At 37.4% G+C, this 25085-nt stretch overlaps 1 protein-coding gene across 2 annotated transcripts in view; it reads right to left on the reverse strand.

The window, feature by feature from the left end:
- Positions 1-25085, reverse strand: part of LOC309969900 (E3 ubiquitin-protein ligase RNF103) — a 124796-nt gene that overhangs the window by 31811 nt on the left and 67900 nt on the right. For both annotated transcript variants that reach the window (XM_082851956.1, XM_082851955.1), the window contains 2 exons: positions 23601-23661; positions 491-670 (listed from right to left, as the gene is read on the reverse strand). In XM_082851956.1, the coding sequence (XP_082708082.1) occupies positions 491-670; positions 23601-23661 (241 nt within the window). The remainder of the gene's footprint in view (positions 1-490; positions 671-23600; positions 23662-25085) is intronic.

A 25085-nucleotide genomic window follows, 5' to 3' on the forward strand; every position in this document is an offset into this window, starting at 1 on the left:
GAATTCTAAACAAAGTACATTTAGATGGAGATTTTCCCATTATTTCAACAACACTGGCAAAAGAAAATGAATAACAATAAAATAAAAATGAGAGTAATAAGTATATTTTGCTTTTGTATAACACTCCAATTAAGACAATGTAAGGAATAAAAACCAGAGCTAAGACTGTCCTTCCTCATATATCATAAGGTAGATAGCTAATGGGAAGCAGCCGCATAGCACAGCTCGGTGCTTTGTGACCGCCTGGAGGGGTGGGATAGGGAGGGTGGGAAGGAGGGAGACGCAAGCGGGAAGAGATATGGGAACATATGTATATATATAACTGATTCATTTTGTTGTGAAGCAGAAACTAACGCACCATTGTAAAGCAATTATACTCCAATAAAGATGTTAAAAAAAACAAAAAAGACCTTCCTATTCAAGGAAACAGTGTTATAGTAACGGCAAGAGCATCAGCTAATGACGTGGCTGTAAGGTACCGCTGTCTTACCCAGCTGATTCTTCATCCCCATGAGCACGGAGTTCATGTGGGCTTTGGATGCATAGAGCTTGCTCACGGCCTTCCTTGACCTGATCATCTCCTTGGCCAGGACCACACAGACATCCTTCTGACCCTTCTTGGCAGCATCTTTCACAGATCGTTTCACTTTTTCTTCTTCTCTTTGGATATCTAAATTTAGAACATAAGACAGAACATCAAAAAATTAAGGGTAAACCAGGAGAGTTATTGGCACTGAAATCTGTTCTTACTGTGATCTAAATGTACCTATTAAACAGGAAAACAGATAGGAGGATATAAACTAAATAAAAATAATTAATGTGGTTGGTATTCATTATTTCCGGAAACATTAAAGTAATATAAGAGTAAACAGAGGGCTTCCCTGGTGGTGCAGTGGTTGAGAATCTGCCTGCTAATGCAGGGGACACGGGTTCGAGCCCTGGTCTGGGAAGATCCCACATGCCACGGAGCAACTAGGCCCGTGAGCCACAACTACCGAGCCTGCGCGTCTGGAGCCTGTGCTCCGCAACAAGAGAGGCCGTGATAGTGAGAGGCCCGCGCACCACGATGAAGAGCGGCCCCCGCTTGCCGCAACTAGAGAAAGCCCTTGCACAGAAACGAAGACCCAACACAGCCATAAATAAATAAATAAAAAGCCAAGCATTTGAAGCCCTTAAAAAAAAAAAAGAGTAAACAGAAAAGTAAATCCTAATACACTAGACAAAATTTCAAAACTGACTTTGCAAGCCCATTCTAACATCTGTTGGTACTGGTACTAAGGAACTTTAAAAATACTGTAAATGCAGGGAATTCCCTGGTGGTCCAGTGGTTGGACTCAGCCCTTCACTGCCATGGCCCTGGGTTCAATCCCTGGTTGGGGAACTCAGATCCTGCAAGCCGCATGGCGTGGCCAAAAAGAAAAAGAATACTGTAAATGAATTCCAGAGCTTGCTCTCATAATCAATAAGTAGTATTCCCACAATTACAGGAGTACAACCTCAGTACATTTATTAATGATTTATAAAAACCCACAACTAAAGGAAAGCCTGAACATACAAAAAGTATCACATCAGTATCAACTAGAGGTAAGATATGTCTATGTTATGTGCTTTATGATTAGTGGAGATTTTTTCCAATTGTGGTAAAATATACATAACATCAAATTTACCATCCTAACCACTTTTAAGGACACAGTTCAGTGGTATTAAGTACATTCATATTGTTGTGAACCATCACCACCATCCGTCTCCAGAACTCTTTACAGTTTTCAACACTGAAACTCAAAGGCTTTAAATAATAACTCCCTATTCCCTCCTCCCACCAGCCCCTGGCAAATACCATTCCACTTCCTGTCTTTATGAATTTGACTACTCTAGGTACCTTATGTAAGAGGAATCCTACAGTATTTTGTGTGTGTGTGTGTGTGTGACTGGCTTATTTAACTTAGCATAAAGTCTTCAAGGTTCAGCCATGTTGGAGCATGTATCAGACACCCTGCTTTTTAAAGGCCGAATATTACATTGCACATATATATCAAATTTTGTTTATCCATTCGGCTATCGACAGACACTTGGGTTGCTTTCACAACCTTTAGCTATTGTGAATAATGCTGCTATGAACATGAGTGTACAAGTATCTTTCTGAGACCCTGCTTTCAAATCATTTGTGTATATACTTATATTACCATAGACTTCATGGCTTAAAAATCATGAATTTATTTCTCATAGTTCTGGAAGCTGGGAAGTCCAAGATCAGGGTTCCTAGTGAGAACCTACTTCCTGGTTTGTAGGTGAATGCCCTCTTGCTGTATCTTCACAGGGCAGAGAGTTCACCTCTTGTCTCTCCTCTTATAAGGGCACTAATACCATTCATAAGGGCTGCACCCTCATGACCTAATTACCTCCCAAAGGCCCCACCTCCAAATACCATCACATTGGGATTAGGGCTTCGATGTATGAAATTTAGGGGCACACAAACCTGCAGTCTATAGCATTCTGCCTCTGCGTATCCCCCCCAATTTATGTCCTTCTCATATGCAAAATGCATTCATTCCAACCCAACAGCCTCAAAAGTCTTAACTCATTCCAGCATCAACTTTAATGTTTAAGTCCAAAGTCTCATCTACATATTCTCTAAATCAGATATGGGTGGGACCTGAAGTATGATTCAACCTGAGGCAAAATTCTTCTCCAGCTACGAATTTGTGACAGGCATAGAATAATCATTCTTACTCCAAAAGAAAAAAACAGGAAAGAAGGAAGGGGTGACAGGTCCCAAGCAAGTCCAAAACCTAGCAAGGCAAACTCCATGAGCTCTTAAGACTCAAGAATAATCGTCTGTGAGTAGAGCCACAGAGGTAGAAAACAAACTTATTTTGTTTGGGGGTGGGGTGGGGGAGGGAGAATAAATTGGGAGATTGGGATGGACATATACACACTACTATATATAAAATAGATAACTAATAAGAACCTGCTGTATAGCACAGTTAACTCTACTCAATACTCTGTAATGGACTATATGGGAAAAGAATCTATTAAAAAAAAGAGTGTACATATGTATATGTATAACTGATTCACTTTGCTGTACAGCAGAAACTAACACAACACTGTAAATCAACTATACTCCAATAAAAAACAAGCAAACAAACAAGAAAAATAAGAATAAACCTCTTTGGTTTGATATTCTGACTTTCAGACCCACAAGGGTGGCAATGTCACCACGATGGCTGGTGGGGTACCATCATGCTGCAGCTTTCTGTGGGGGCCCCACCCAAGCTGAGGTTCTGCCAGGCAAGGGGTCTTTGGTTGGAGGCAGCCTAGCATATACAGGAACTGAGGTAGTGGCCCTGATGATGTCTGAATCAGATTTGGGGACATTCTTTCCTTTCCCTGAAGAAAAGTGCAAGTTAAAAGCCTAAGTTTTACTGTCTTGTCCTGTAAAATCTAAGAAGTCAGACAGCCTTCCTTTATTCTGACCTGGATCCGTCCCCATCAGTTCAGACTGGCAGTGATCTCTCTGGAGTAGCTGATAAAATCCATGGGTCACACCCATACTAATCTTATCAAATGGTCAGTCACATAGGTCAGCCATACACTTGGTGTCTTCTGAACCAGCTTTCTCAGTTTTGCAATATGAACAAACAGATTATTCCAAATCTCTAAGTTCTGGTTCCACTTTGCTTAACAATTCCTTCTTCATTTCTCTCTCCTCGCATCTTACTATAAGTAGTCAGGAAGAACCATGCCACTCCTCCTATATTTTGCTTAGAAATCTCCTCAGCTAAACACACAATTTCATTGCTTGCAAGTTCTAATTTCCACAAAACAGTAGACCCTGAACACACTTCAGCCAAGTTCTTTGCCACTTTATCAAGAATTGTCTTTTCGCCACTGTCCAATAACATGTTTCTCATTTCCGTTTGAGATCTCATCAGAACGGCCTTTACCATCCATACTTCTACTAACATTATGTACATGGTTATTTATGTGTTCTCTAACAAGATGGATGCTTTCTCTCCAGCTCTGTTTTTTTCCCTTAAGCCCCCACCAGAATCATCTTTAAAGGTCCACTCCTGGCGAACTAGGGTTTTGTTAGCATGCAACTCGAAATTCTTCTAGCCTCTACCCATTAACCTAGTTCCAAAGCTGCTTCCACATTTTATGTGTTTGTTACAGCTTCTTGGTACCAATATCTGTATTAGTCAGATTAGTCAGGCTGCTATAATAAAAATACCATAGATTAGGTGGTTTAAACAACAGAAATTTATTTCAAACAGTTCTGGAAGCTGGGAAGTCCAAGATCAAGGTGCTGGCAAATTCAGTTCCTGATGGAAGCCCCCTATTTCTGGTTTGCAGATGGATGCGTTCTTGCTGTGTCCTCTCACATGGAGGACAGATATTATTTGTCTTGTGTCTCTTCTGATAACAGCAGTAATCTCGTTCATGAGGGCTCCACCTTCATGGACTAATTACTTGCTAAAAGCACCCCCCCCCCCCCCCCCCCCCCCCCGCCCCTCAGCAAATGTTATCACATTGGAGATTAGGGCTTCAACACATGAATTTGGGAAGGACACAAACCTTCAGCCCACAGCAATACTCGAAACTGGAATTTCTGGATCACATGGTAATTCTATTTTTAACCTTTTGGGGAACAGCTCTGTTTTCCACAGCTGCTGCACCATTTTACATTCCTGCCAATGGTGATCAATGGTTCTAACTTCTCCACATCCTTTGCCAACATTTGTTACTTTATGTTTTGTTTTGACTGATAGCAGCCATCCTAATGGGTATAAGGTGGTAGCACATCCTGATTTTGATTTATATTTCCCTAATGATTAGTGATGTTGAGCATCTTTTCATGTGCTTACTGACCACTGGTATGTTTTCTTCAAAAAATATTCTATAGACTTGAAAGTCTATTCAAGTCCTTTGTCCATTTTTGAATATTTATTTGGATGCGCCAGGTCTTAGCTGTGGCACACAGGATCTTCGTTGTGGTGTGCAGGATCTTTAGTTGCAGCGTGTGGCATCTTTTAGTTGTGGCATGCAGGATCTTTTAGTTGCGGCATGTGGGATCTAGTTCCCTGACCAGGGATTGAGCCCAGGCCCCCATTATTGGGAGTGTGCAATCTTAACCACTGGACCACCAGGAAAGTGCCTGAAAAGGGCTTTTTAAAGTTGAGTTTTACGAGGTCAGTTCTACGTATATTCTGCAAATATTTTCTCCCAATCTATGGGTTGCCCTTTTAGTGTTTCCTCTTTTTACTGTGTCTTTTGATTCACAAACTTTTTCATTGTCATGAAGTCTATGTGGTCTGTTATATTTTTTTGTTGCCTGTGGCTTTCAGGTCATATCCAAGAAATCACTGCCAAACCCAATGTTGTGAAGCTATGGCCCTGTTTTCTTCTAGAAGTTTTCTAGTTTTAGCTTTTACATTTAAGTCTCTGATCCATTTTTAATTAATTTCCATATATGGTTTTAGGTAAGGGTCCAAACTCATTCTTTTGCATGTGGAAATCCAGTTTACATAGCACCATTAGTTGAGAAGGCTGTCTTTTCCTCACTGAATGGTCCTCACATATATTTGACCATATACGTGAGGGTTGATTTCTGGGCTCTCTATTCTATCTCACTGGTCTTTATGACTGTCTTCATGCCAGTAGCAAACTGGTTTTAATTAGACAGTTTTGTAGGAAGTTTTTTTCCTTACAGTTTTATTGATATATAACTGACATACAGCACTGTATAAGTTTAAGGTACACAGCATGATGACTTACTGACAGAGATCATGAAATGATGATCACAGTAAGTTAACATCTATCATCATATAGATAGAAAATAAAACACAGAAAAAATATTTCCTCCTTATGATTAGAACTCAAGATTTACTCTCTTAACAGCTTTCATATATAACCTACAGCAGTGTTCATTATATTCATCCTGTCATACATTACATCCCTAGTACTTATTTATCTTATACTGCAAGTTTGTACCTTTTGACCACCTTCATCCAATTCTCACTCCCCCCAAACCCCAACTCTGGTGACCACAAATCTGATCTCTTTTTCTATGAGTTTGTTTGTTTGTGGTGTTTTGAACTATAATTGACCTACAACATTACGATAGTTCCTGGTGTACAGCATAGTGATTTGGTATTTCTGTACATTACAAAATGGACACCACAATAAGTCTAGTTATCATCTGTCATCATACAATGATACTACATTATTATTGACTATGTTCCCCACGCTGTACATATCACCCCTGTGACTCATTTATTTTGTAACTGGAAGTCTGTACCTCTTAATCCCCCTCACCCATTTCACTCATTTACCTGTGCCCCTCCCCTCTGGCAACCATCCGTTTGTTCTCTGTATCAATAACAGTTTCTGTTTTGCTATGTTTGTTCATTTGTTTTGTTTTTTAGATTCCAAGTACAAGTGAAATCATATGGTATTTTCTTTCTGTCTTAATTTCACTTAGCATATTACCCTCTAGGTCCATCCAGGTTGTCACAAACAACAAGATTTCAGTCCTTTTTATGGTTGAGTAGTATTCTAGCTTATATATGTCTATACACACACCACATCTTTATCCATTCATCTATCAGGGGCACTTAGGTTGCTTCCATATCTTGGCTACTGTGAGTAAGGCTGCAATAATCATAGGAGTGAATATGTCTTTTCAAATTAGTGTTTTTGTTTTCTTTGGAAAAATACCTAGAAGTAAAATTGCTGGATCATATGGTAGTTCTAATTTTTTGAAGAACCTCCATGCTGTTTTCTGTAGTTGTTGCCACAATTTACATTCCCATCAATACTGCACAAGGGCTCCCTATTTCTCCACATCCTAATCCACACTTGTTTGTTGTCTTTTTAATAAGAGCCATTCTCACAGGTGTGAGATGGTATCTCACTCTGGTTTTGATTTGCATTTCCCTGATGATTAGTGACGCTGAGCATCTTTTCTTGTGTCTGTTGGCCATCTGTATGTCTTCTTTGGAAAAATGCCTATTCGGGTTCTCTGTCCATTTTTAAATCAGTTTCATTGCCTATTTGAGGTCTTTTGTGCTTCCATAGAAATTTTAGAATTATTTGTTCAGTGAAAAATGCCACTGGAGTTCTGATACGTACTGAAATGAATCTATACATGGCTTTGAGTAGTATGGCTATTTTAATAACATTAATTCTTCAAATCCACGAGCATGGTATATCTTTCCATTTGTTCCTGTCATCTTCAGTTTATTTCATCAGTGTCTTATAGTTTTCTGAGTACAAGTTTTTTACCTCCTTGGTTAGATTTACTCCTAGTTATTTTATTCTTTCTGATGCAATTGTAAATGGAATTGTTTTCTTAATTTCTCTTTCTGACAGTTTGTTGTTAGTGTAAGAAACACAACAGATTTCTCTGTATTAATTTTGTATCCTACAACTTTACTGAATTCATTTATTAGTTCTAATAGTTATTTGGTGGCATCTTCAGGATTTTCTACACATAGTATCATGTCATCTTCAAATAGTAACAGTTTTACTTCTTCGTTTCTAATTTGGATTCCTTTTATTTCTTTTTCTGGTCTGACTGCATGGCTAGGACTTCCAATGCTATGTTAAATAAACAGGACAAGAGTGGGCATCTTTGTCTTGTTCCTGATCTTAGACGAAATGCTTTCAGCTTTTCAACCTTGAGTATGATGTTGGCTATGGGCTTGTCATAGATGGCCTTTATCATGTTGAGTGATGCTCCCTCTTTTCTCACTTTGTTGAGAGGTTTTATCATAAACAGATGTTGAATTTTGTCAGAAGCTTTTTCTGTATCTATTGAGATGACTATGATTTTTATTCTTCAGTTTATTAATGTGGTATATCACAATGTCTAATTTGCATAAACTGAACCATCCTTCCATCCTTGGATAAATGCCACTTGATCATGGAGTATGATCCTTTTAAATGTACTGTTCAATTTGTTTGCTAATATTTTGTTGAGAATTTTTGCATCTATGTTCATCAGTGATATTGGCCTGTACTTTTCTATTTTGTGTGTGATATCTTTGTCTGGTTTTGATATCAGGGTGATGATGGCCTCGTAGAATGAGTATGGAAGCATTCCTTCCTATTCAAATTTTTGGAATAGTTTTTTGTTGTTGTTGTTGTTGTTGATGTGGTGTATTACATTGACTGATTTTCATAGGTGAACCATCCTTGCATTCCAGGAATAAATCCCAGTTGGTCATGGTGTATAATCCTTTTGAATCCTGCTTGCTTGTATTTTGTTGAGGACTTTTGCATCAGTGTTCATAAGGAGTATTGGTCTGTAGTTTTCTCTTCCTGTAGTGTCTTTGTCTTGCTTTGCTATGGGAAATGCTGTCCTTAGAGAACAAGTTAGATAGTGTTCCCTTTTCTTCAATTTTCTGAAGAAGTATGAGAAAGATTGGTGTTAGTTCTTTAGATGTTTAGTAGATATCACCAGTGAATACATCAGGTCTAGGACTTTTCTTTGTTGGGAGAGATTTTTGATTACTGATTTAATCTCAAGAGTTATAAGTCTATTCAGATTTTCTATTGGTGTTTCAGTATTGGTAGATTTTATAATTCTATGAATTTGTCCATTTCATCTAAATTATCCAATTTTTTTAGTGTACAATTGTTCATAGTACTCTCCTGCATTTTTTATTTCTGTAGAATCATAGTAGTGCTCCAACTGTCATTTCTGATCTTAGGAATTTGATTCCCTCTCCCTCTCCCTCTTCCTCCCTTCTTCCCTCCCCACCACCATCAATGTAGCTAAAGGTTTATCAGTTTTGTTGCTTTTCTGAAGAACTCACTTTAAGTTTCTTTGATTTTTCTCTCCTGCTCTTCTAGTCTTTATTTCTTTTTCTCTGATCTAATCTTTCTTATTTCCTTCTTTTTGTTAGCTTTAGGTTGAGTTTTTTCTTCTTTTCCTGTAAGTTGTAAAGTTAGGTTGTTGATTGATATCTTTCTTCTTTTTTAATGTAAAGCATCTTTATAGCTATAATTTCCCTCTGAGCTTTTGCTGCATCCCAAAAGTTTTGATATATAGTGCTGTGGTTTTCACTCATCTCTAGGTACTTTCTAATTTTCCTTCTTATTTTTTTTAAACTGATTGAGACTTGGTCTTTGGCCCAACACATGGTCTATCCTGGAGAATGTACCATGTGCACTTAAGAATGTGTATTCTCTTGTTGTTGCATTGATTATTCTGCACATGTCTATTCTGTATATGTCTATTAGTATTCTGTATGTGTCTGTTAGTTCATTATAGTGTTGTTCGAGTCCTCTTTTATCTTTATTTATCTTCTGTCTGGTTATATCCAATTTTGGGAATGGGTTATTAAAATCTTCCAACTATTGTTGTAGATCTACTTCCCTTCATATATTTTGATCATCTATTATTAGGTGCATAGATTACATCTTACTGTATTAAAACTTTTATTACCATATAATGTCCTTCTTTCACTCTTGTAATCTTTTCTAATTTAAAGTTTATTTTGTGTTATATCAGCACAGCAATCTCCACTCTTTTGGTTACTATTTCCATGGAATATCTTTTTCCTTCCTTTCACTTTCAACCTATTTGTATCTTAGTATACACTAGGGTTATTTTGCCCCCATTCTGCCAAACTCTGCCTTTTAATTGGAGAGTTTAATTCATTTACATTTAAAGTAATTACTGATGAGGAGGGGCTTAATTCTGCCATGTTGCAATTTTTTCTGTAGGTCTTACAGCTTTTTCGTCCTTCATTTCCTGCCATTAATGTCTTCTTTTGTGTTTATCTGTTCCTTTTCTTATGGTGAAACTTCAAGTCCCTTTTCATTTGCTTTAGTGTATAATTTATGTCTACCTTCTTTGTTATTACCCTGGTGAATGCACTTAATATCCTAAAGTTATAACACTAATTTGAATTTATATTAGCTTAACTTTAATAATATGCAAAAACTTTACTTCTATACAGCTCCGTCCCCATCCCCATACAGCTACTGATGTCACAAAAGCACATTTTTCTGCACTGTGTTCAAAAATATAGCCTAATTTTTTAAAAATGCACATGGCTCCTAAATCATGTGAAAGCAAAAAATGAAGTTACAAGAATACTACCTTTTATAATTGCCCATGTATTTACCCTTTTTTTTTTTTTTTTGGTACGCAGGCCTCTCACTGTTGTGGCCTCTCCCATTGCAGAGCACAGGCTCCGGACGCGCAGGCTCAGCAGCCATGGCTCACAGGCCCAGCCATTCCGCGGCATGTGGGATCTTCCCAGACCAGGGCACGAACCCGTGTCCCCTGCATCGGCAGGTGGACTCTCAACCACTGCACCACCAGGGAAGCCCGCCATGTATTTACCTTTAATGGAGGTATTTATTTTTTCATATGGTTTCCAGTTACTGTCTACAGTCCTTTAATTTCAACCTGAAGTACAGACACCCTTTAGCATTTCTTCCCAGGCAGGTCTAGTGGTAACAAACTCCCATAGCTTTTGTTTAAGTGGGAATGCCAAAATTTCTCCTTTGTTTTGCAGGGTATAGGATTCTTGGTGTATAGATATCTTCTTTCAGCATTTGAATATATCAACCCACTGTCTTCTGGCCCTCAACATTTCTGATGAGGAATCTGCTGAAAATCTTATTCAGGATTGATTGTGTGTGACAGGTCATTTCTTGCTGCTTTAAACATTCTCTCTTTGTCTTTCTATAGTTCAATTATAATGTGCCTTGGCATGGGTCTCTGAGTTTATTCTACGTTAGAGTGTGTGGACTTTCTTGGATGATTATATTCATGTTTTTCAGGAAATTTGTTAAGTTTCTGTCTTTATTTCTTCAAATAATCTCTCTTCCCCCTTCTCTCTTTCCTTTCCTTCTGGGACTCCCACAATGTGTATGTTGATCCAATTGATGCTGTCCAACAGGTCCCTTAGGCTCTGTTTGCTTCAAATTCTTTTCCTTCTGTTCCTCAGACTTGAACATTTCAACTGTATTATTTTCAAGTCCACTAATTCTTTTCCCTGCTCAAATCGGCTTCTGAATAACTCTAGCAATTTTTAAATTTTCAGTTATACTTTTCAGCTGCAGAATTTATTTTTGGCTTCTTTTCATGTTTTCTATCTCTTTACTGATACTTCCATTTTGTTTATATATCATTTTCTTGACTTTGTCCACATCTTTCTTTAGTTCTTTGCATATTTTTTTAAGAAGATGTTGGGGGTAGGAGTTTATTAATTAATTTATTTATTTTTCCTGTGTTGGGTCTTCGTTTCTGTGCGAGGGCTTTCTCTAGTTGTGGCAAGCAGGGGCCACTCTTCATCATGGTGCGCGGGCCTCTCACTATCGGGCCTCTCTTCTTGAGGAGCACAGGCTCCAGACGCGCAGGCTCAGTAGCTGTGGCTCACGGGCCTAGTTGCTCCGCGGCATGTGGGATCCTCCCAGACCAGGGCTCGAACCCGTGTCCCCTGCATTAGCAGGCAGATTCTCAACCACTGTGCCACCAGGGAAGCCCTGCATATTTTTAAGATCACTGTTTTAAAGTCTTTATTTAGTAATCTGTCACCTGGTCTTTTTCAGGGACATTTTCTATTCATTTCTTTTCCTTTCAATGGGCCATACTTTCCTGTTTCTTTGTATGCCTTGTGATCTTGTTGTTGTTACTGTTGAAAACTGGACATTTAAGATGATAACTTTGGAAACCAGATTCTCCCACTTCCTCAGGGTTTGATATGGTTGTTTTGTTTTATAACTGTATGGTGCCTCTGTACTGGAGATCATCCTGAGGTGTAAAGTTAGCCTTTTCAGAGCCTGTGTATTTCCCTGGGCATGCACAGTGACCACCTATATTCCCCCTTAAGTGTGGTTGCTTTTGAATGTCTTAGCCCTTGATGTTAGGAATGTAAAATGGTGCAGTGCTGTGGCAAACACTATGGTGGCTCCTCAAAAATTAAATAAAGAATCATCACTTCACCTAGCAATTCCACTTTTGGGTATATACACAGAGGACTAAAAGGAGGGGCTTGAACAGATATTTGTATACTCATGTTCATAACAGCATTATTCACAATAGCAAAAGGTAGAAATAACCCAAATTTCTAGTGATAGATGAAGAGATAAAATGAGATATCTACATACAATGGAATGTTATTCAGTCTTATAAAAAGAAGGAAATTCTGATACATGCTATAACATGAATGAGTCATGAAAACATTACGGTAAGTAAAATAAGACAGACACAATGGGACAAGTACTCTGTGATTACACTTATATGAGGTACCTGGAACAGTCTAATTATACATAGAGACAGAAAGCAAAATGGTGGTTACCAGGGGATGTGGAGAAGGAAAAATGGAGAGTTACTGTTTAATGGCTACAGAGTTTCAATATGAGATGAAGGAAAAATTCAGGAGATGGATAGTGGTGATGGCTGCACAGCAATGTAAATGTACTTAATGTCAATGAACTGTGTTTTTTAAAATGGTTTAAATGATCAATTTATGAACATGTGATACCACTTATATGTAGAATGTGAAGTATGACACAAATGAACATATCTACGAAACAGAAACAGACTCACAGACATAGAGAACACACCTGTGGTTGCCAGGAGGGTGGGGGGAGGGAAGGATTGGGAGTTTGGGATTAGCAGATGCAAACCATTATATATAGAATGGATAAACAACAAGGTTCTACTGTATAGCACAGAAAACTATATTCAATATCCTGTGATAAACCATAATGAAAAGGAATATGAAAAAGAATATCTACATAACTGAATCACTTTGCTGTACAGCAGAAATTAACACATTGTAAATCAACTACAATAAAATTTTTTTAAATGGTCAACTTCTGTTATGTATATTTTAATATAATAAATAAAACGGCAGCAAGAATACTATGATTCATTTATAAACAAGTATTTATATGTAAGTACAAATACAGACAGAAATGTATCTGAAACGATGATCACCAAAATGCTTGTGGCTGTTATCTCTGGGTGGTAGGATTTCAGAGTGATTTTAACTTTCTTATTTATACTTATCTGCATCAGTGTGTGTATTATTACCTTTATAGTCATGGGGGTAAAAATGCAAGCTAACTATGTTCATTTGAGGAGAGGGGCAAAATGAATGTTCTAAATTCACTCCAGTATTGCCTATTATGAGTGCTCTACATGTGTTACATTTGGCTGAAAGCTAAAAATGTGGACTACCTTGAGTCCTCCATAAGAAGATAAGAACTACTTGTAGTTATACTTTGCTTTAAGTTACTACTATTTTTCTTTAAATGTTTTACTGAAGTATATCATATGTACATACATATATCACACACATAACCATAAAGCCACATAAACTGTCACAAATTAAACACACCCATGTAACTAGGAATCAGATGAAGGAACAAAATATTACCAACATAACGTGAAGTCCTTTTATGTCCCTAATAATCCACCATGCCCCCAACAAGGGAAACCAATATCCTGACTTCTAAGAGCATAGAACAGTCTTGCAGGTACTCTTTTTTTCACTAATATATTCTTTAAATCCATTAGCCTTGACTGCTAACATAAAACCAAATGAGGATTGGTTCAAGATGGTGGAGTAGAGGGACATGCGCTCACTCCCTCTTGCGAGAGCACTAGAATCAACAACTAACTGCTGAACAATCATTGACAGGAAGACACTGGAACTCACCAAAAAAAGATACCCCACATCCAAAGACAAAGGAGAAGCCGCAATGAGATGGTAGGCGGGGCACAATCACAATAAAATCAAATCCCATAAGTGCTGGGTGGGTGACTCACAAACTGGAGAACACTTATACCATGGAAGTCCACCCACTGGAGTGAAGGTTCTGAGCCCCACGTCAGGCTTCCCAACCTGGGGGTCAGCAATGGGAGGAGGAATTTCCAGAGCATCAGACTTTGAAGGCTAGAGGGATTGATTGCAGGACTTCGACAGGACTGGGGGAAACAGAGACTCCACTCTTGGAGGGCACACACAAAGTAGTGTGCACACCAGGACCCAAGGGGAAGGAGCAGTGACCCCATAGGAGACTGAACCAGACCTGTCTGCTAGTGTCAGAGGGTCTCTTGCAGAGGCGGGGGTGGCTGTGGCTCACTGCGGGGACAAGGACACTGGCAGCAGAAGTTCTGGGAAGTACTCATTGGCATAAGCCCTCCCGGAGTCTGCCATTAGCCTTACCAAAGACCTATAGGCTCCAGTGCTGGGTTGCCTCAGGCCAAACAACCAACAGGGAGGGAACTCAGCCCCACCCAACAGCAGACAAGCAGATTTAAGTTTTACTGAGCTCTGCCCACCAGAGCAACACCCAGCTCTACCCACCACCAGTCCCTCCCATCAGGAAGCTTGCATAAGCCTCTTAGATAGCCTCATCCACCAGAGGGCAGACAGCAGAAGCAAGAAGAACTACAATCCTGAAGCCTGTGGAATGAAAACCACATTCACAGAAAGATAGACAATATGCAAAGGCAGAGGACTATGTACCAGGTGAAGGAACAAGATAAAACCCCAGAAAAACAACTAAATGAGTGGAGATAGGCAACCTCCCAGAAAAAGAATTCAGAATAATGATAGTGAAGATGATCCAGGACCTCAGAAAGAGAATGGAGGTGAAGATTGAGAAGATGCAAGAAATGTTTAACAAAGATCTAGAAGAATTAAAGAACAAACAAACAGAAGTGAACAATACAATAACTGAAATGAAAAATACACTAGAAGGAATCAATAGCAGAATAACTGAGGCAGAAGAATGGATAAATGAACTGGAAGACAGAATGGTGGAAATCACTGCCACAGGAAAGAATAAAGAAAAAAGAATGAAAAGAAGTGAAGACAGCCTAAGAGACCTCTGGTACAACATCAAATGCATGAACATTTGCATTATAGGGGTCCCAGAAGGAGAAGAGAGAGAGAAAGCACCCGAGAAAATATTTGAAGAGATTATAGTCGAAAACTTCCCTAACATGGGAAAGGAAATAGCCATCCAACTCCAGGAAGTGCAGAGAATCCCAGGCAGGATAAATCCAAGGAGAAACACACCAAGACACATAGTACTCAAACTGACAAAAATTACAAAGAAAAATTATTAAAAGCAACAAGGGAAAAAATGACAAATAATATACAAGGGAACTCCCATAAGGTTAACAGCTGATTTCTCAGCAGAAACTCTACAAGCCAGAAGGGAGTGGCATGATATACTTAAAGTAATGAAAGGGAAGAACCTACAACCAAGATTACTCTACCTGGCAAGGATCTCATTCAGATTTGATGGAGAAATCAAAAGCTTGAGCACCACCAAACCAGCTCTACAACAAATGCCAAAGAAACTTCTCTAAGTAGGAAACACGAGAGAAGAAAAGGACCTACAGAAACAAACCCAAAACAATTAAGAATATGGTAACAGGAATATACATATCGATAATTACCTTAAATGTGAATGGATTAAATGCTCCATCCAAAAGACACAGGCTCGCTGAATGGATACAAAAACAAGATCCATATATATGCTGTCTACAAGAGACCCACTTCAGAACTAGGGGAACATACAGACTGAAAGTGATGGAAAAAGATATTCCATGCAAATGGAAATCAAAAGAAAGCTGGAGTTGCAATACTCATATCAGATAAAACAGAATTTAAAATAAAGAATGTTACAAGAGACAAGGAAGGACACTACATAATGATCAAAGGATCAATCCAAGAAGAAGATATGACAATCATAAATATATATGCAACCAACACAGGAGCACCTCAATACACAAGGCAAATGCTAACAGCTATAAGAGGGAATCGACAGTAACACAATAATAGTGGGGGACTTTAACACCTCACTTACACCAATGGACAGATCATCCAGACAGAAAAATAAGGAAACAAAAGCTTTAAATGACACAACAGACCAAAGAGATTTAATTCATATTTATAGGACATTCCATCCGAAAACAGCAGATTACACTTTTGTTTCAACTGAGCATGGAACACTGTCCAGGACAGATCACATCTTGGCTCACAGATCAAGCCTTGGTAAATGTAAGAAAACTGAAATCCTACCAAGCATTTTTCTGATCACAAGGCTATGAGATCAGAAATAAATTTCAGGGGAAAAAATGTAAAAAACACAAACACATGGAGGCTGGAGGCTAAGCAATACATTACTAAGTAACCAAGAGATCACTGAAGAAATCAAAGAGGAAATCAAAAAATACCTAGAGACAAATGACAACAAAAACATGATGATCCAAACGATGCAGAAAAAGCAGTTCCAAGAGGGAAGTTTATAGCTATACAATCCTACCTCAAGATACAAGAAAAATCTCAAATAAACAATCTAACCTTACACCGAAAGGAACTAGAGAAAGAAGAACAAAAACTCCCCAAAGTTAGTAGAAGGAAAGAAATCGAGATCAGAGCAGAAATAAATGGAATACAAACAAAGAAAACAATAGCAAAGATCAATAAAACTAAAAGCTGGTTCTTTGAGAAGATAAACAAAATTGATAAACCTTTAGCCACACTCATCAAGAAAAAGAGGGTGAGGACTCAATAAAATTAGAAATGAAAAAGGAGAAGTTACAAAGGACACTGCAGAAATACAAAGCATAAGAGACTACTACAAGCACCTCTTGCCAATAAAGTGGACAACCTGGAAGAAATGGACAAATTCTTAGAAATGTATAACCTTCCAAGACTGAATCAGGAAGAAATAGAAAATATAAACTGACTAATCACAAGTAATGAAATTGAAACTGTGATATAAAATCTTGCAACAAAGAAAACTCCAGGACCAGATTTCTTCCCAGGTAAATGCTATCAAACATTTAGAGAAGAGCTAACATCCATCCTTCTCAAGCTCTTCTAAAAAAACTGCAGAAGAAGAAACACTCCCAAACTCATTCTACGAGGCCACCATCACCCTAATACCAAAACCAGACAAAGACACGACAAAAAGAGGAAATTACAGACCAATATCACTGACGAATATAGATGCAAAAATCCTCAACAAAATACTAGCAAACAGAATCCAACAACACATTAAAAGGATCATACACCATGATCAAGTGGGATTTATCCCAGGGATGCAAGGATTCTTCAATATGTGCAAATCAATCAATGTGATACACCATATTAACAAATTGAAGAAGAAAAACCATACGGTCATCTCAAAAGATGCAGAAAAAGCTTTTGACAAAATTCAAACCCCATTTATGAAAAAAACTCTCCAGAGAGTGGGCATAGAGGGAACCTACCTCAACATAATAAAGTCCATGTACGACAAACCCACAGCAACATCATTCTCAATGGTGAAAAACTAAAAGTATTTCCTCTAAGATCAGGAACAAGACAAGGATGTCCACTCTCATCACTATTATTCAACATAGCTTTGGAAGTCCTAGCCACAGCAATCAGAGAAGAAAAAGAAATAAAAGGAATACAAATTGAAAAAGAAGAAGTAAAACTGTCACTGCCTGCAGATGACATGACACTATACATAGAGCATCCTAAAGACGCCACCAGAAAACTACTAGTGCTAATCAATGAATTTGGTAAAGTTGCAGGATAGAAAATTAATGCACAGAAATCTCTTGCCTTCCTATACACTAACAACGAAAGATCAGAAAGAGAAATTAAGGAAACACTCCTATTTACCACTGCAACAAAAAGAATAAAATACCTAGGAATAAACCTACCTAGGGAGACAAAACACCTGTATGTAGAAAACTATAAGACACTGATGAAAGAAATTAAAGATGATACAAACAGATGGAGAGATATACCATGTTCTTGGATTGGAAGAATCAATATTGTGAAAATGACTATAGTACCCAAAGCAACCTACAGATTCAATGCAATCCCTATCAAATTAGCAATGGCATTTTTTATAGAATTTGAACAAAAAATCTTAAAATTTGTATGGAGACACAAAAGACCCCCAATAGCCAAAGCAATCTTGAGGGAAAAAGACTTGGAGGAATCAGACTCCCTGACTTCACACTATTCCACAAAGCTACTGTAATCAAAATAGTATGGTACTGTCACAAAACCAGACACACAGATCAATGGAAAAGAATAGGGAGCCCAGAAATGAACCACAGGCTTATGGTCAATACGTCTATGACAAAGGAGGCAAGGATATACAATGGAGAAAAGACAGTCTCTTCAATAAGTGGGGCTGTGAAAATTGGACAGCTACATGTAAAAGAATGAAATTAGAACACTCCCTAACACCACACAGAAAAATAAACTCAAAATGGATTAAAGACATAAACGTAAAACAAGACAGTATAAAACGCTTAGTGGAAAACAAAGGAAGAACACTCTTTGACATAAATCACAGCAAGATCTTTTTGGACCCACCTCCCAGAGTAATGGAAATAAAAACAAAAATAAACAAGTGGGACCTAATGAAACTTAAAATCTTTTGCACAGCAAAGGAAACCATAAAAAAGACGAAAAGACAACCCTCAGAATGGGAGAAAATATTTGCAAATGAATCAACAAAGGATCAATCTCCGAAATATATCAACAGCTCATGCAGCTCAATATGAGAAAAACAAACAACCCAATTCTAAAATATGTAGAAGACCTAAATAGACATTTCTCCAAAGAAGACACACAGATGGCCAAGAAGCACATGAAAAGCTGCTCAACGTCACTAATTACTAGAGAAATGCAAATCAAAACTACAATGAGGTATCACCTCACATCGGTTAGAATGGGCATCATCAGAAAATCTACAAACAACAAATGCTGGAGAGGGTGTGGAGAAAAGGGCACCCTCTTGCACTGTTGGTGGGAATGTAAATTGATACAGCCACTACGGAGAACAGTATGGAGGTTCCTTAAAAAACTAAAAATAGAATTACCATATGATCCAACAATCCCACTACTGGGCATATACACACAGAAAACTGTAATTCAAAAAGACACATGCACCCCAATGTTCACTGCAGCACTATTTACAATAGCCAGGTCATGGAAGCAACCTAAATGTCCACTGACAGACGAATGGATAAAGAAGATGTGGTACATGTATACAATGGAGTATTACTCAGCCGTAACAAGGAATGAAACTGGGTCATTTGTAGAGATGTGGATGGACCTAGAGACTGTCATAGAGTGAAGCAAGTAAGAGAGAGAAAAACAAATATCGTATATTAACACATATATGTGGAATCTAGAAAAATGGTACAGATGAACCAGTTTGCAGGGCAGAAATAGAGACACAGATGTAGAGAACAAATGTATGGACACCAAGGGGGGAAAGCAGGGGGTGGGGTGGTGGTGAGATGAATTGGGAAATTGGGATTGACATATACACTAATATGTATAAAATAGATAACTAATAAGAACTTGCTGTATAAAAATAAAGAAATAAAATTCAAATCAACGACTAAACAAAGCTATGTAATCTAAAAAGAAAAAAAACAAAAACACACAAAAAAACAAATCAAAGACTTTGAAAGTGTTTCAGTGGTTAACCTTCATATGCAAGTAACATTTAAAGCAATCACATTATTTCAAAGTTATACTTTGTCTAAAGTAACCCCCACCCTCCTTTTTTGGTATCACTATAAATGTAGTAAATTGTCTACTATATGCCAAGTACTGTCGTAAACATTTTACATACATTCACAGATTTAATTGTCAGTACAGTTCTGTGAGATTCAAAGAATTTTAATAGGGACAGGTGGCTAATTGATAGCAGTGATGGTTTAAATCTGGTAGTGTAAGGACTCCAAAACCCACTATTATTTTTCTGATATCATGTTAGTTAACTAATAAATTGCTATGAATGAGAAATAACAGGAACCATGAGGAGAAAGACAGAGCTTGAAGATCATTTAACCAGATAAATGAGTTATGGATGTGAGAAGGTATACAATAAGCAAAGCACAAAACAGGAATAAACAGGGTTTGTGAGACACTAACTGAATTTATGTGGTTTCTAAAGATGACATGAATCAATTGTTTGTGCTATTACTGTCATACATTGTCATAGTTCTACATATGTTTTATGCCCCATATTATTACTTTTACTTTAAACAGTCAATAATTATTAAAAAGAAACTCTTAAAAGAGAAAAACATTATATTTACTTACATACTTATAATTTCCAGCATGCTTCATTCCTCTGGGTAAATCCAAATTTGTATCTGGTATGATTTTCCTTCAGCTTACAACTTCCTTTAACGTTTCTTGTACTGTAGACCTACTAGCAACAAATTCTCTTGGCTTTTGTATACAAGTATCTTTACTTCTCCTTTGAATGCTGTTTTCATTGGACTCAGAATTCTAGGATAATGTGGGTATTTTTCTTTTATTGTATCAAAGATGTTTTGGTTCGTATTGTTTCTGATAATAAAATTTTAATCATTACCCTTTCCTCAGACTGTTTTATCTCTTTATTGTTACCTTTCAGTAATTTGCTTATGATACGTCCTGGCAAGGTTTTCTTTGTGTTTATCCCGTTTGAAATTGGAGTTCCTTGGATCTGTGGGTTTACAGTTTTCATCAGCTATTATATCATGTGATCCTTTCTGCACTCTTTTCCTTCTGAGACTCAAATTACATGTTGGATCATTTGATTTTTTTTTTTTTTTACTTTTTTCTCTCAGTACTGCAGTTTGGATAGTTTGTATTACTATCTTTGATTTCACTGATCATGTTTTCTGTAGTGTATAATCTGCTTGTTCAACCCATTCAGTGAAGCTTTCATTTTACTTCACTTTATTCTAGATCTTTCATCTGAGTTCTACTTTGTTCTTTTCAATATCTTCTATTTACCTCTTCATTATGTTCATGTTTTCCTTTGAAACATATGTTCATTATGTTTTCCTCTAAATCCCTCAACATATTATAATAGCTGCTTAAAATCCCTGTCTGCTTATTCATTTGATCATCTATTTTTTTTCTGGGTCTATTTATATTTCCTGATTTTTCTCTTGATTTTGGGTCACACTTTCCTAGTAACTTTTCATTGGATGTTGAACACTCTAAATGTTTCATTTTGGGGTATCTGCAATTTTGGTAGTTCAGCCTTAAAGAGCTTTAAAGAATGTTCAGCTTTATTTTGGTAGTTCAGCTTTCAAGACTTCTTTTAATTTTTATTTATTTTTATTTTTTTTAAATTAATTTTTATTGGAGTATAGTTGCTTTACAATGTTGTGTTAGTTTCTACTGTACAACAAAGTGAATCAGCTCTACATATATATATATATATACATATATATATATATATATATATATATATATATATATATATATATATATATCCTCTTTTTTGGATTTCCTTTCCATTTAGGTCACCACAGAGCACTGAGTAGAGTTCCTGTGCTATACAGTAACAGATCTGCTTTTAAGCTTTGTTGGTGTGGGCATATGGTAGCCTTTAAGCTAGGGCTACTTTCACCTTAATATTAAGGCATGACCCTTCTGCAGTCTCTACTGAATGCCCCAGATATTCAACAAAGTCTCTTTACTGTGTCTGGTCAGAACTCTACCATCTCTCAATCCTCTGTTAACTCTGGGAACTGTTTAGCTTATAGCCCCCTCCTGGTAGTTGTTCTGTCCCCAGGAACTGTTCTTTGCCTAGGCTCCTAAAATCGCATTCTAAGTATGCACAGCTTAGTAGTCAGCTAAAGACTCATTGGGACTCTGTGCGGATATTTACAGCTTTTTCTTTGGATATTGCTCTTGCTCTGATACTCTGCCCCACAAGTTCCAGCCACTGCAGCCTCCCTGAACCCTAGTCTCTTCCTCCTTAATTCAGTGAGAATACCACACTCTGCTTGGAATCTCATTCCACATGCTATGACCCAGAAAGTCTCCCTAGGCAGAAAATGAGGACCATATTAGGGCTCTCTCCTTTTGTTTCCCTTTTCTCACTGATCAAAATCCTGCACTGACAGTTATCCAAAGTTTGAAAACAGATGTTTCACAGCTTTTGTCCAGTTTTTTCTTTATTTACAATGGAGTGCAAGTTCAAATCCATAACCATTACTCCATCATGGCTATGAATGTAATTCCCCTCTGTAATTATTTTTTATTTATTTACTTTTGGAATATCCTATTTACAAGTATTTTTTCCATTTTTATCTTTTTAATTGAAGTATAGCTGCTGTACAATATTATATAAGTTACAGATGTACAAGTTACTATTTGTACAGATGTATCGATAGTGATTCACAATTTGTAAAGGCTTTACTCCATTTACAGTTATAAAATATTGGCTATATTCCCCATGTTGTATAATATATCCTTGTAGCTTATTTTATACCTAATAGTTTGTACGTTTTACTTCCCTACCCCTATACTGCTATTCTAATTCTTTTTTTAAAAGGAGTGATATGGTGATACCTCTGTTATTAATTTTTCTCCAATCATGAAAGTGTTAAAAATCATAAAAGTTTTAAATGTTACTCTTTGCAAGTCACCTTAGTTTTAAGTAGTACTCAACAATAATCAACTTTATTTAGAAACATATTTTGCTCAATTTACAGCCATGCTAAGATAAACTGTAGTGAAAATGGAACTGCATTCCTTACATACAATTTATTTAATTTGAATTCCATAAAGCCATTTCTTTGTAAGTAAGATGAGGTTGCTTTACATTTTTTTTCAAATGGCTTAAAACAACAAAAATTTATTCTTTAATTGTGGTGATCAGAAGTCTAAAATCGGGACTTCCCTGATGGTCCAGCAGTTGGGACTCCATGCTCCCAAAGCAGGGGGCCCGGATTCGATCCCTGGTCAGGGAACTAGATCCCACATGCCGCAAACTAAGAGCCTGCATGCCGCAACTAAAAGATCCCGCATGCGGCAATGAAGATCCTGTGTGCCGCAACTAAGACCCGGCACAGCCCAATAAATATTCAAAAACAAAAACAAAAAAGAAGTCTAAAATCCAGGTGTTGGAAGGGCTGTGTTTCTTCTAGAAGCTTCAGGGAAGAATCCATTTCCTTGTCATTTCTAGTTTCTAGAGGTCAACTGCATTCCTTAGCTTGTGTCTTCTTCCTCCATCTTCAAAGCATAGCACTCTAACATCTGGTTCTGTGGTCACATCTCCTTTTCTCTCACTTTTTCTCAACATACTGCCTCCCTCTCATAAGGACTCTTATAAGCCCACCCAGATAGCCCAGGATTAATCTCCCCACCTCAAGATCCTTAATTTAATCAAATCTGCAAGTTTCCTTCTGCTATGTAAGGTAACATATTCACAGGTTCTGGGGATTAGGACGTGGACATCTTTAGAAGGCCATTATTCTGTCTACCACAGAATGTGAGCGCCTGCTTTGTTTCCAACAGTAACCTGGACTCTAGGAAATCACAGATGAATGAACATGGCCTCTCCCCCTTGAATAGCTCAATGCCAGGCTGGGGGAAAGATTTTAGTTCTTATCAAATGTAAAGATCTTTGAGTTGATTTTATCTTGTTTTTATTACTATAATTAGAAAGCAAATAATTAGGGCAGCCATAAATAATTAATATAAACTATGTTTCATAGATGTAGATACAGTTTACTTTTATGAACTAATGCAAAATACACCAAGATAAAGAATAGGAGATGTAAAATAATAATTTACCTCTTATTTGCCTGTCAACAACTCTCATTTCCTTTCTTATCTTCAATGACCATTCATTCACCTGGGAAAAATTTTACAAAAGGAATTATAAGAGAAGTCAATATCCCCAATTCACCACATTTTAAAGAATTTTATATTAATTCTACATTTATTCCTGACACAAGCTAGAAATAATATAAACCTATTTTAGAAGAAACAGCCTTAGGGCCAAATTCCTTTTTTTTCTTCTCTGGCCAAATTCTGTTTTTTTTTTCCATCTTTTTATTCACAGTACATAGAAGTCTCAAACTAGGCAAAGATTCCTATCTGAAGGCAGTATGAAGCACTTTATACAAGCTCCCCAAGAAAGTTCAGTACCCTGCAGGTATATAAAAATTGTTCATGAGGTGCCATGGGCATAGAAAGGTTTCATGGGCATCAGAAGATTTTCAATTTCTATACATAATTATTAAAAAAAACCTTCTCTGCCTATGTGATAAGAATTCACCTTTTCCTTCTCCCCTTTGACAATTACATTCTTTCATTTTACAAAAGAAATATATTCCTCTAACCTATGTGTCTCTTCTTATCATGATAGGTTTCCCTGAGAGGCAAAAACCTCTGAAGCACTAAACATAGGGCCAACTAGAAATACTGCTATAGGTGTTGAAAAAGTAGTGAATGACTCTAATTATTACCAAATTCTTATGCATTTCTTTCTAATTCTTCAGTTTCAAAAATGAAGGAAAATCTGAGTTATCAGCTGATAAATCATTAAAACTAAATTTTAATCAATTATTGCTTTTTGGCATATGACACAGAAGTTCAAAAAACTCAGTGACACTGACACAGAAAAATCCTTTCCACTACCTACCATCTACTTATTTATATTAACAATGTTTCTCATCATTTGAGTCTAATAAAACATAAAATAGGGCTTTCTTCTAGTTGAGGTGCCTCACAATGAGGCTGTCTTCTCTACATCACAGCCATGCCATCCAAGGACCCTCTGCAGTTGGCGCAGCCCTTCAGACGCAAGATGACGACCACAGCCATGGCACACTGGCTCCTTAGGTGAATGGGTTACCCCCAGAGATGATCCAACCATGCACAGCTACAATACAGCTACAATACAAGTTACTGGTACCGGTTCTGCTTCTGGACAAGGAGCAATTTGCTGGCATGGACCTCAGTGTCTGTGTGAAGGGTGGCGGTCATGCAGCCCAGCTTTTGCAATCCACCAGTCCACCTCCAAAGCCCTGGTGATCTTACTATCAGAAATATGTGGATAGGCTTCCAAAAAGATCAAAAACATCCTCATCCTGTATGACTGGACATCGCTAGTAGCTGCAAATTCAAACATTTGGAGACCCTGGTGTCTGCAATTACTACCAGAAATCCTACCAATAAGCCCATCATGAGGATCAGGGTTCATCTTTATAATAAAAAATGGTTGTGGGATTTAAGGTAAAAAACAATAAAACAGGAATGGAATTGATGCTAACC

Source organism: Leucopleurus acutus (genome assembly GCF_964270905.1).
Source record: "Leucopleurus acutus genome assembly, chromosome: 12".
In the NCBI taxonomy this organism is placed as follows: domain Eukaryota; kingdom Metazoa; phylum Chordata; class Mammalia; order Artiodactyla; family Delphinidae; genus Leucopleurus; species Leucopleurus acutus.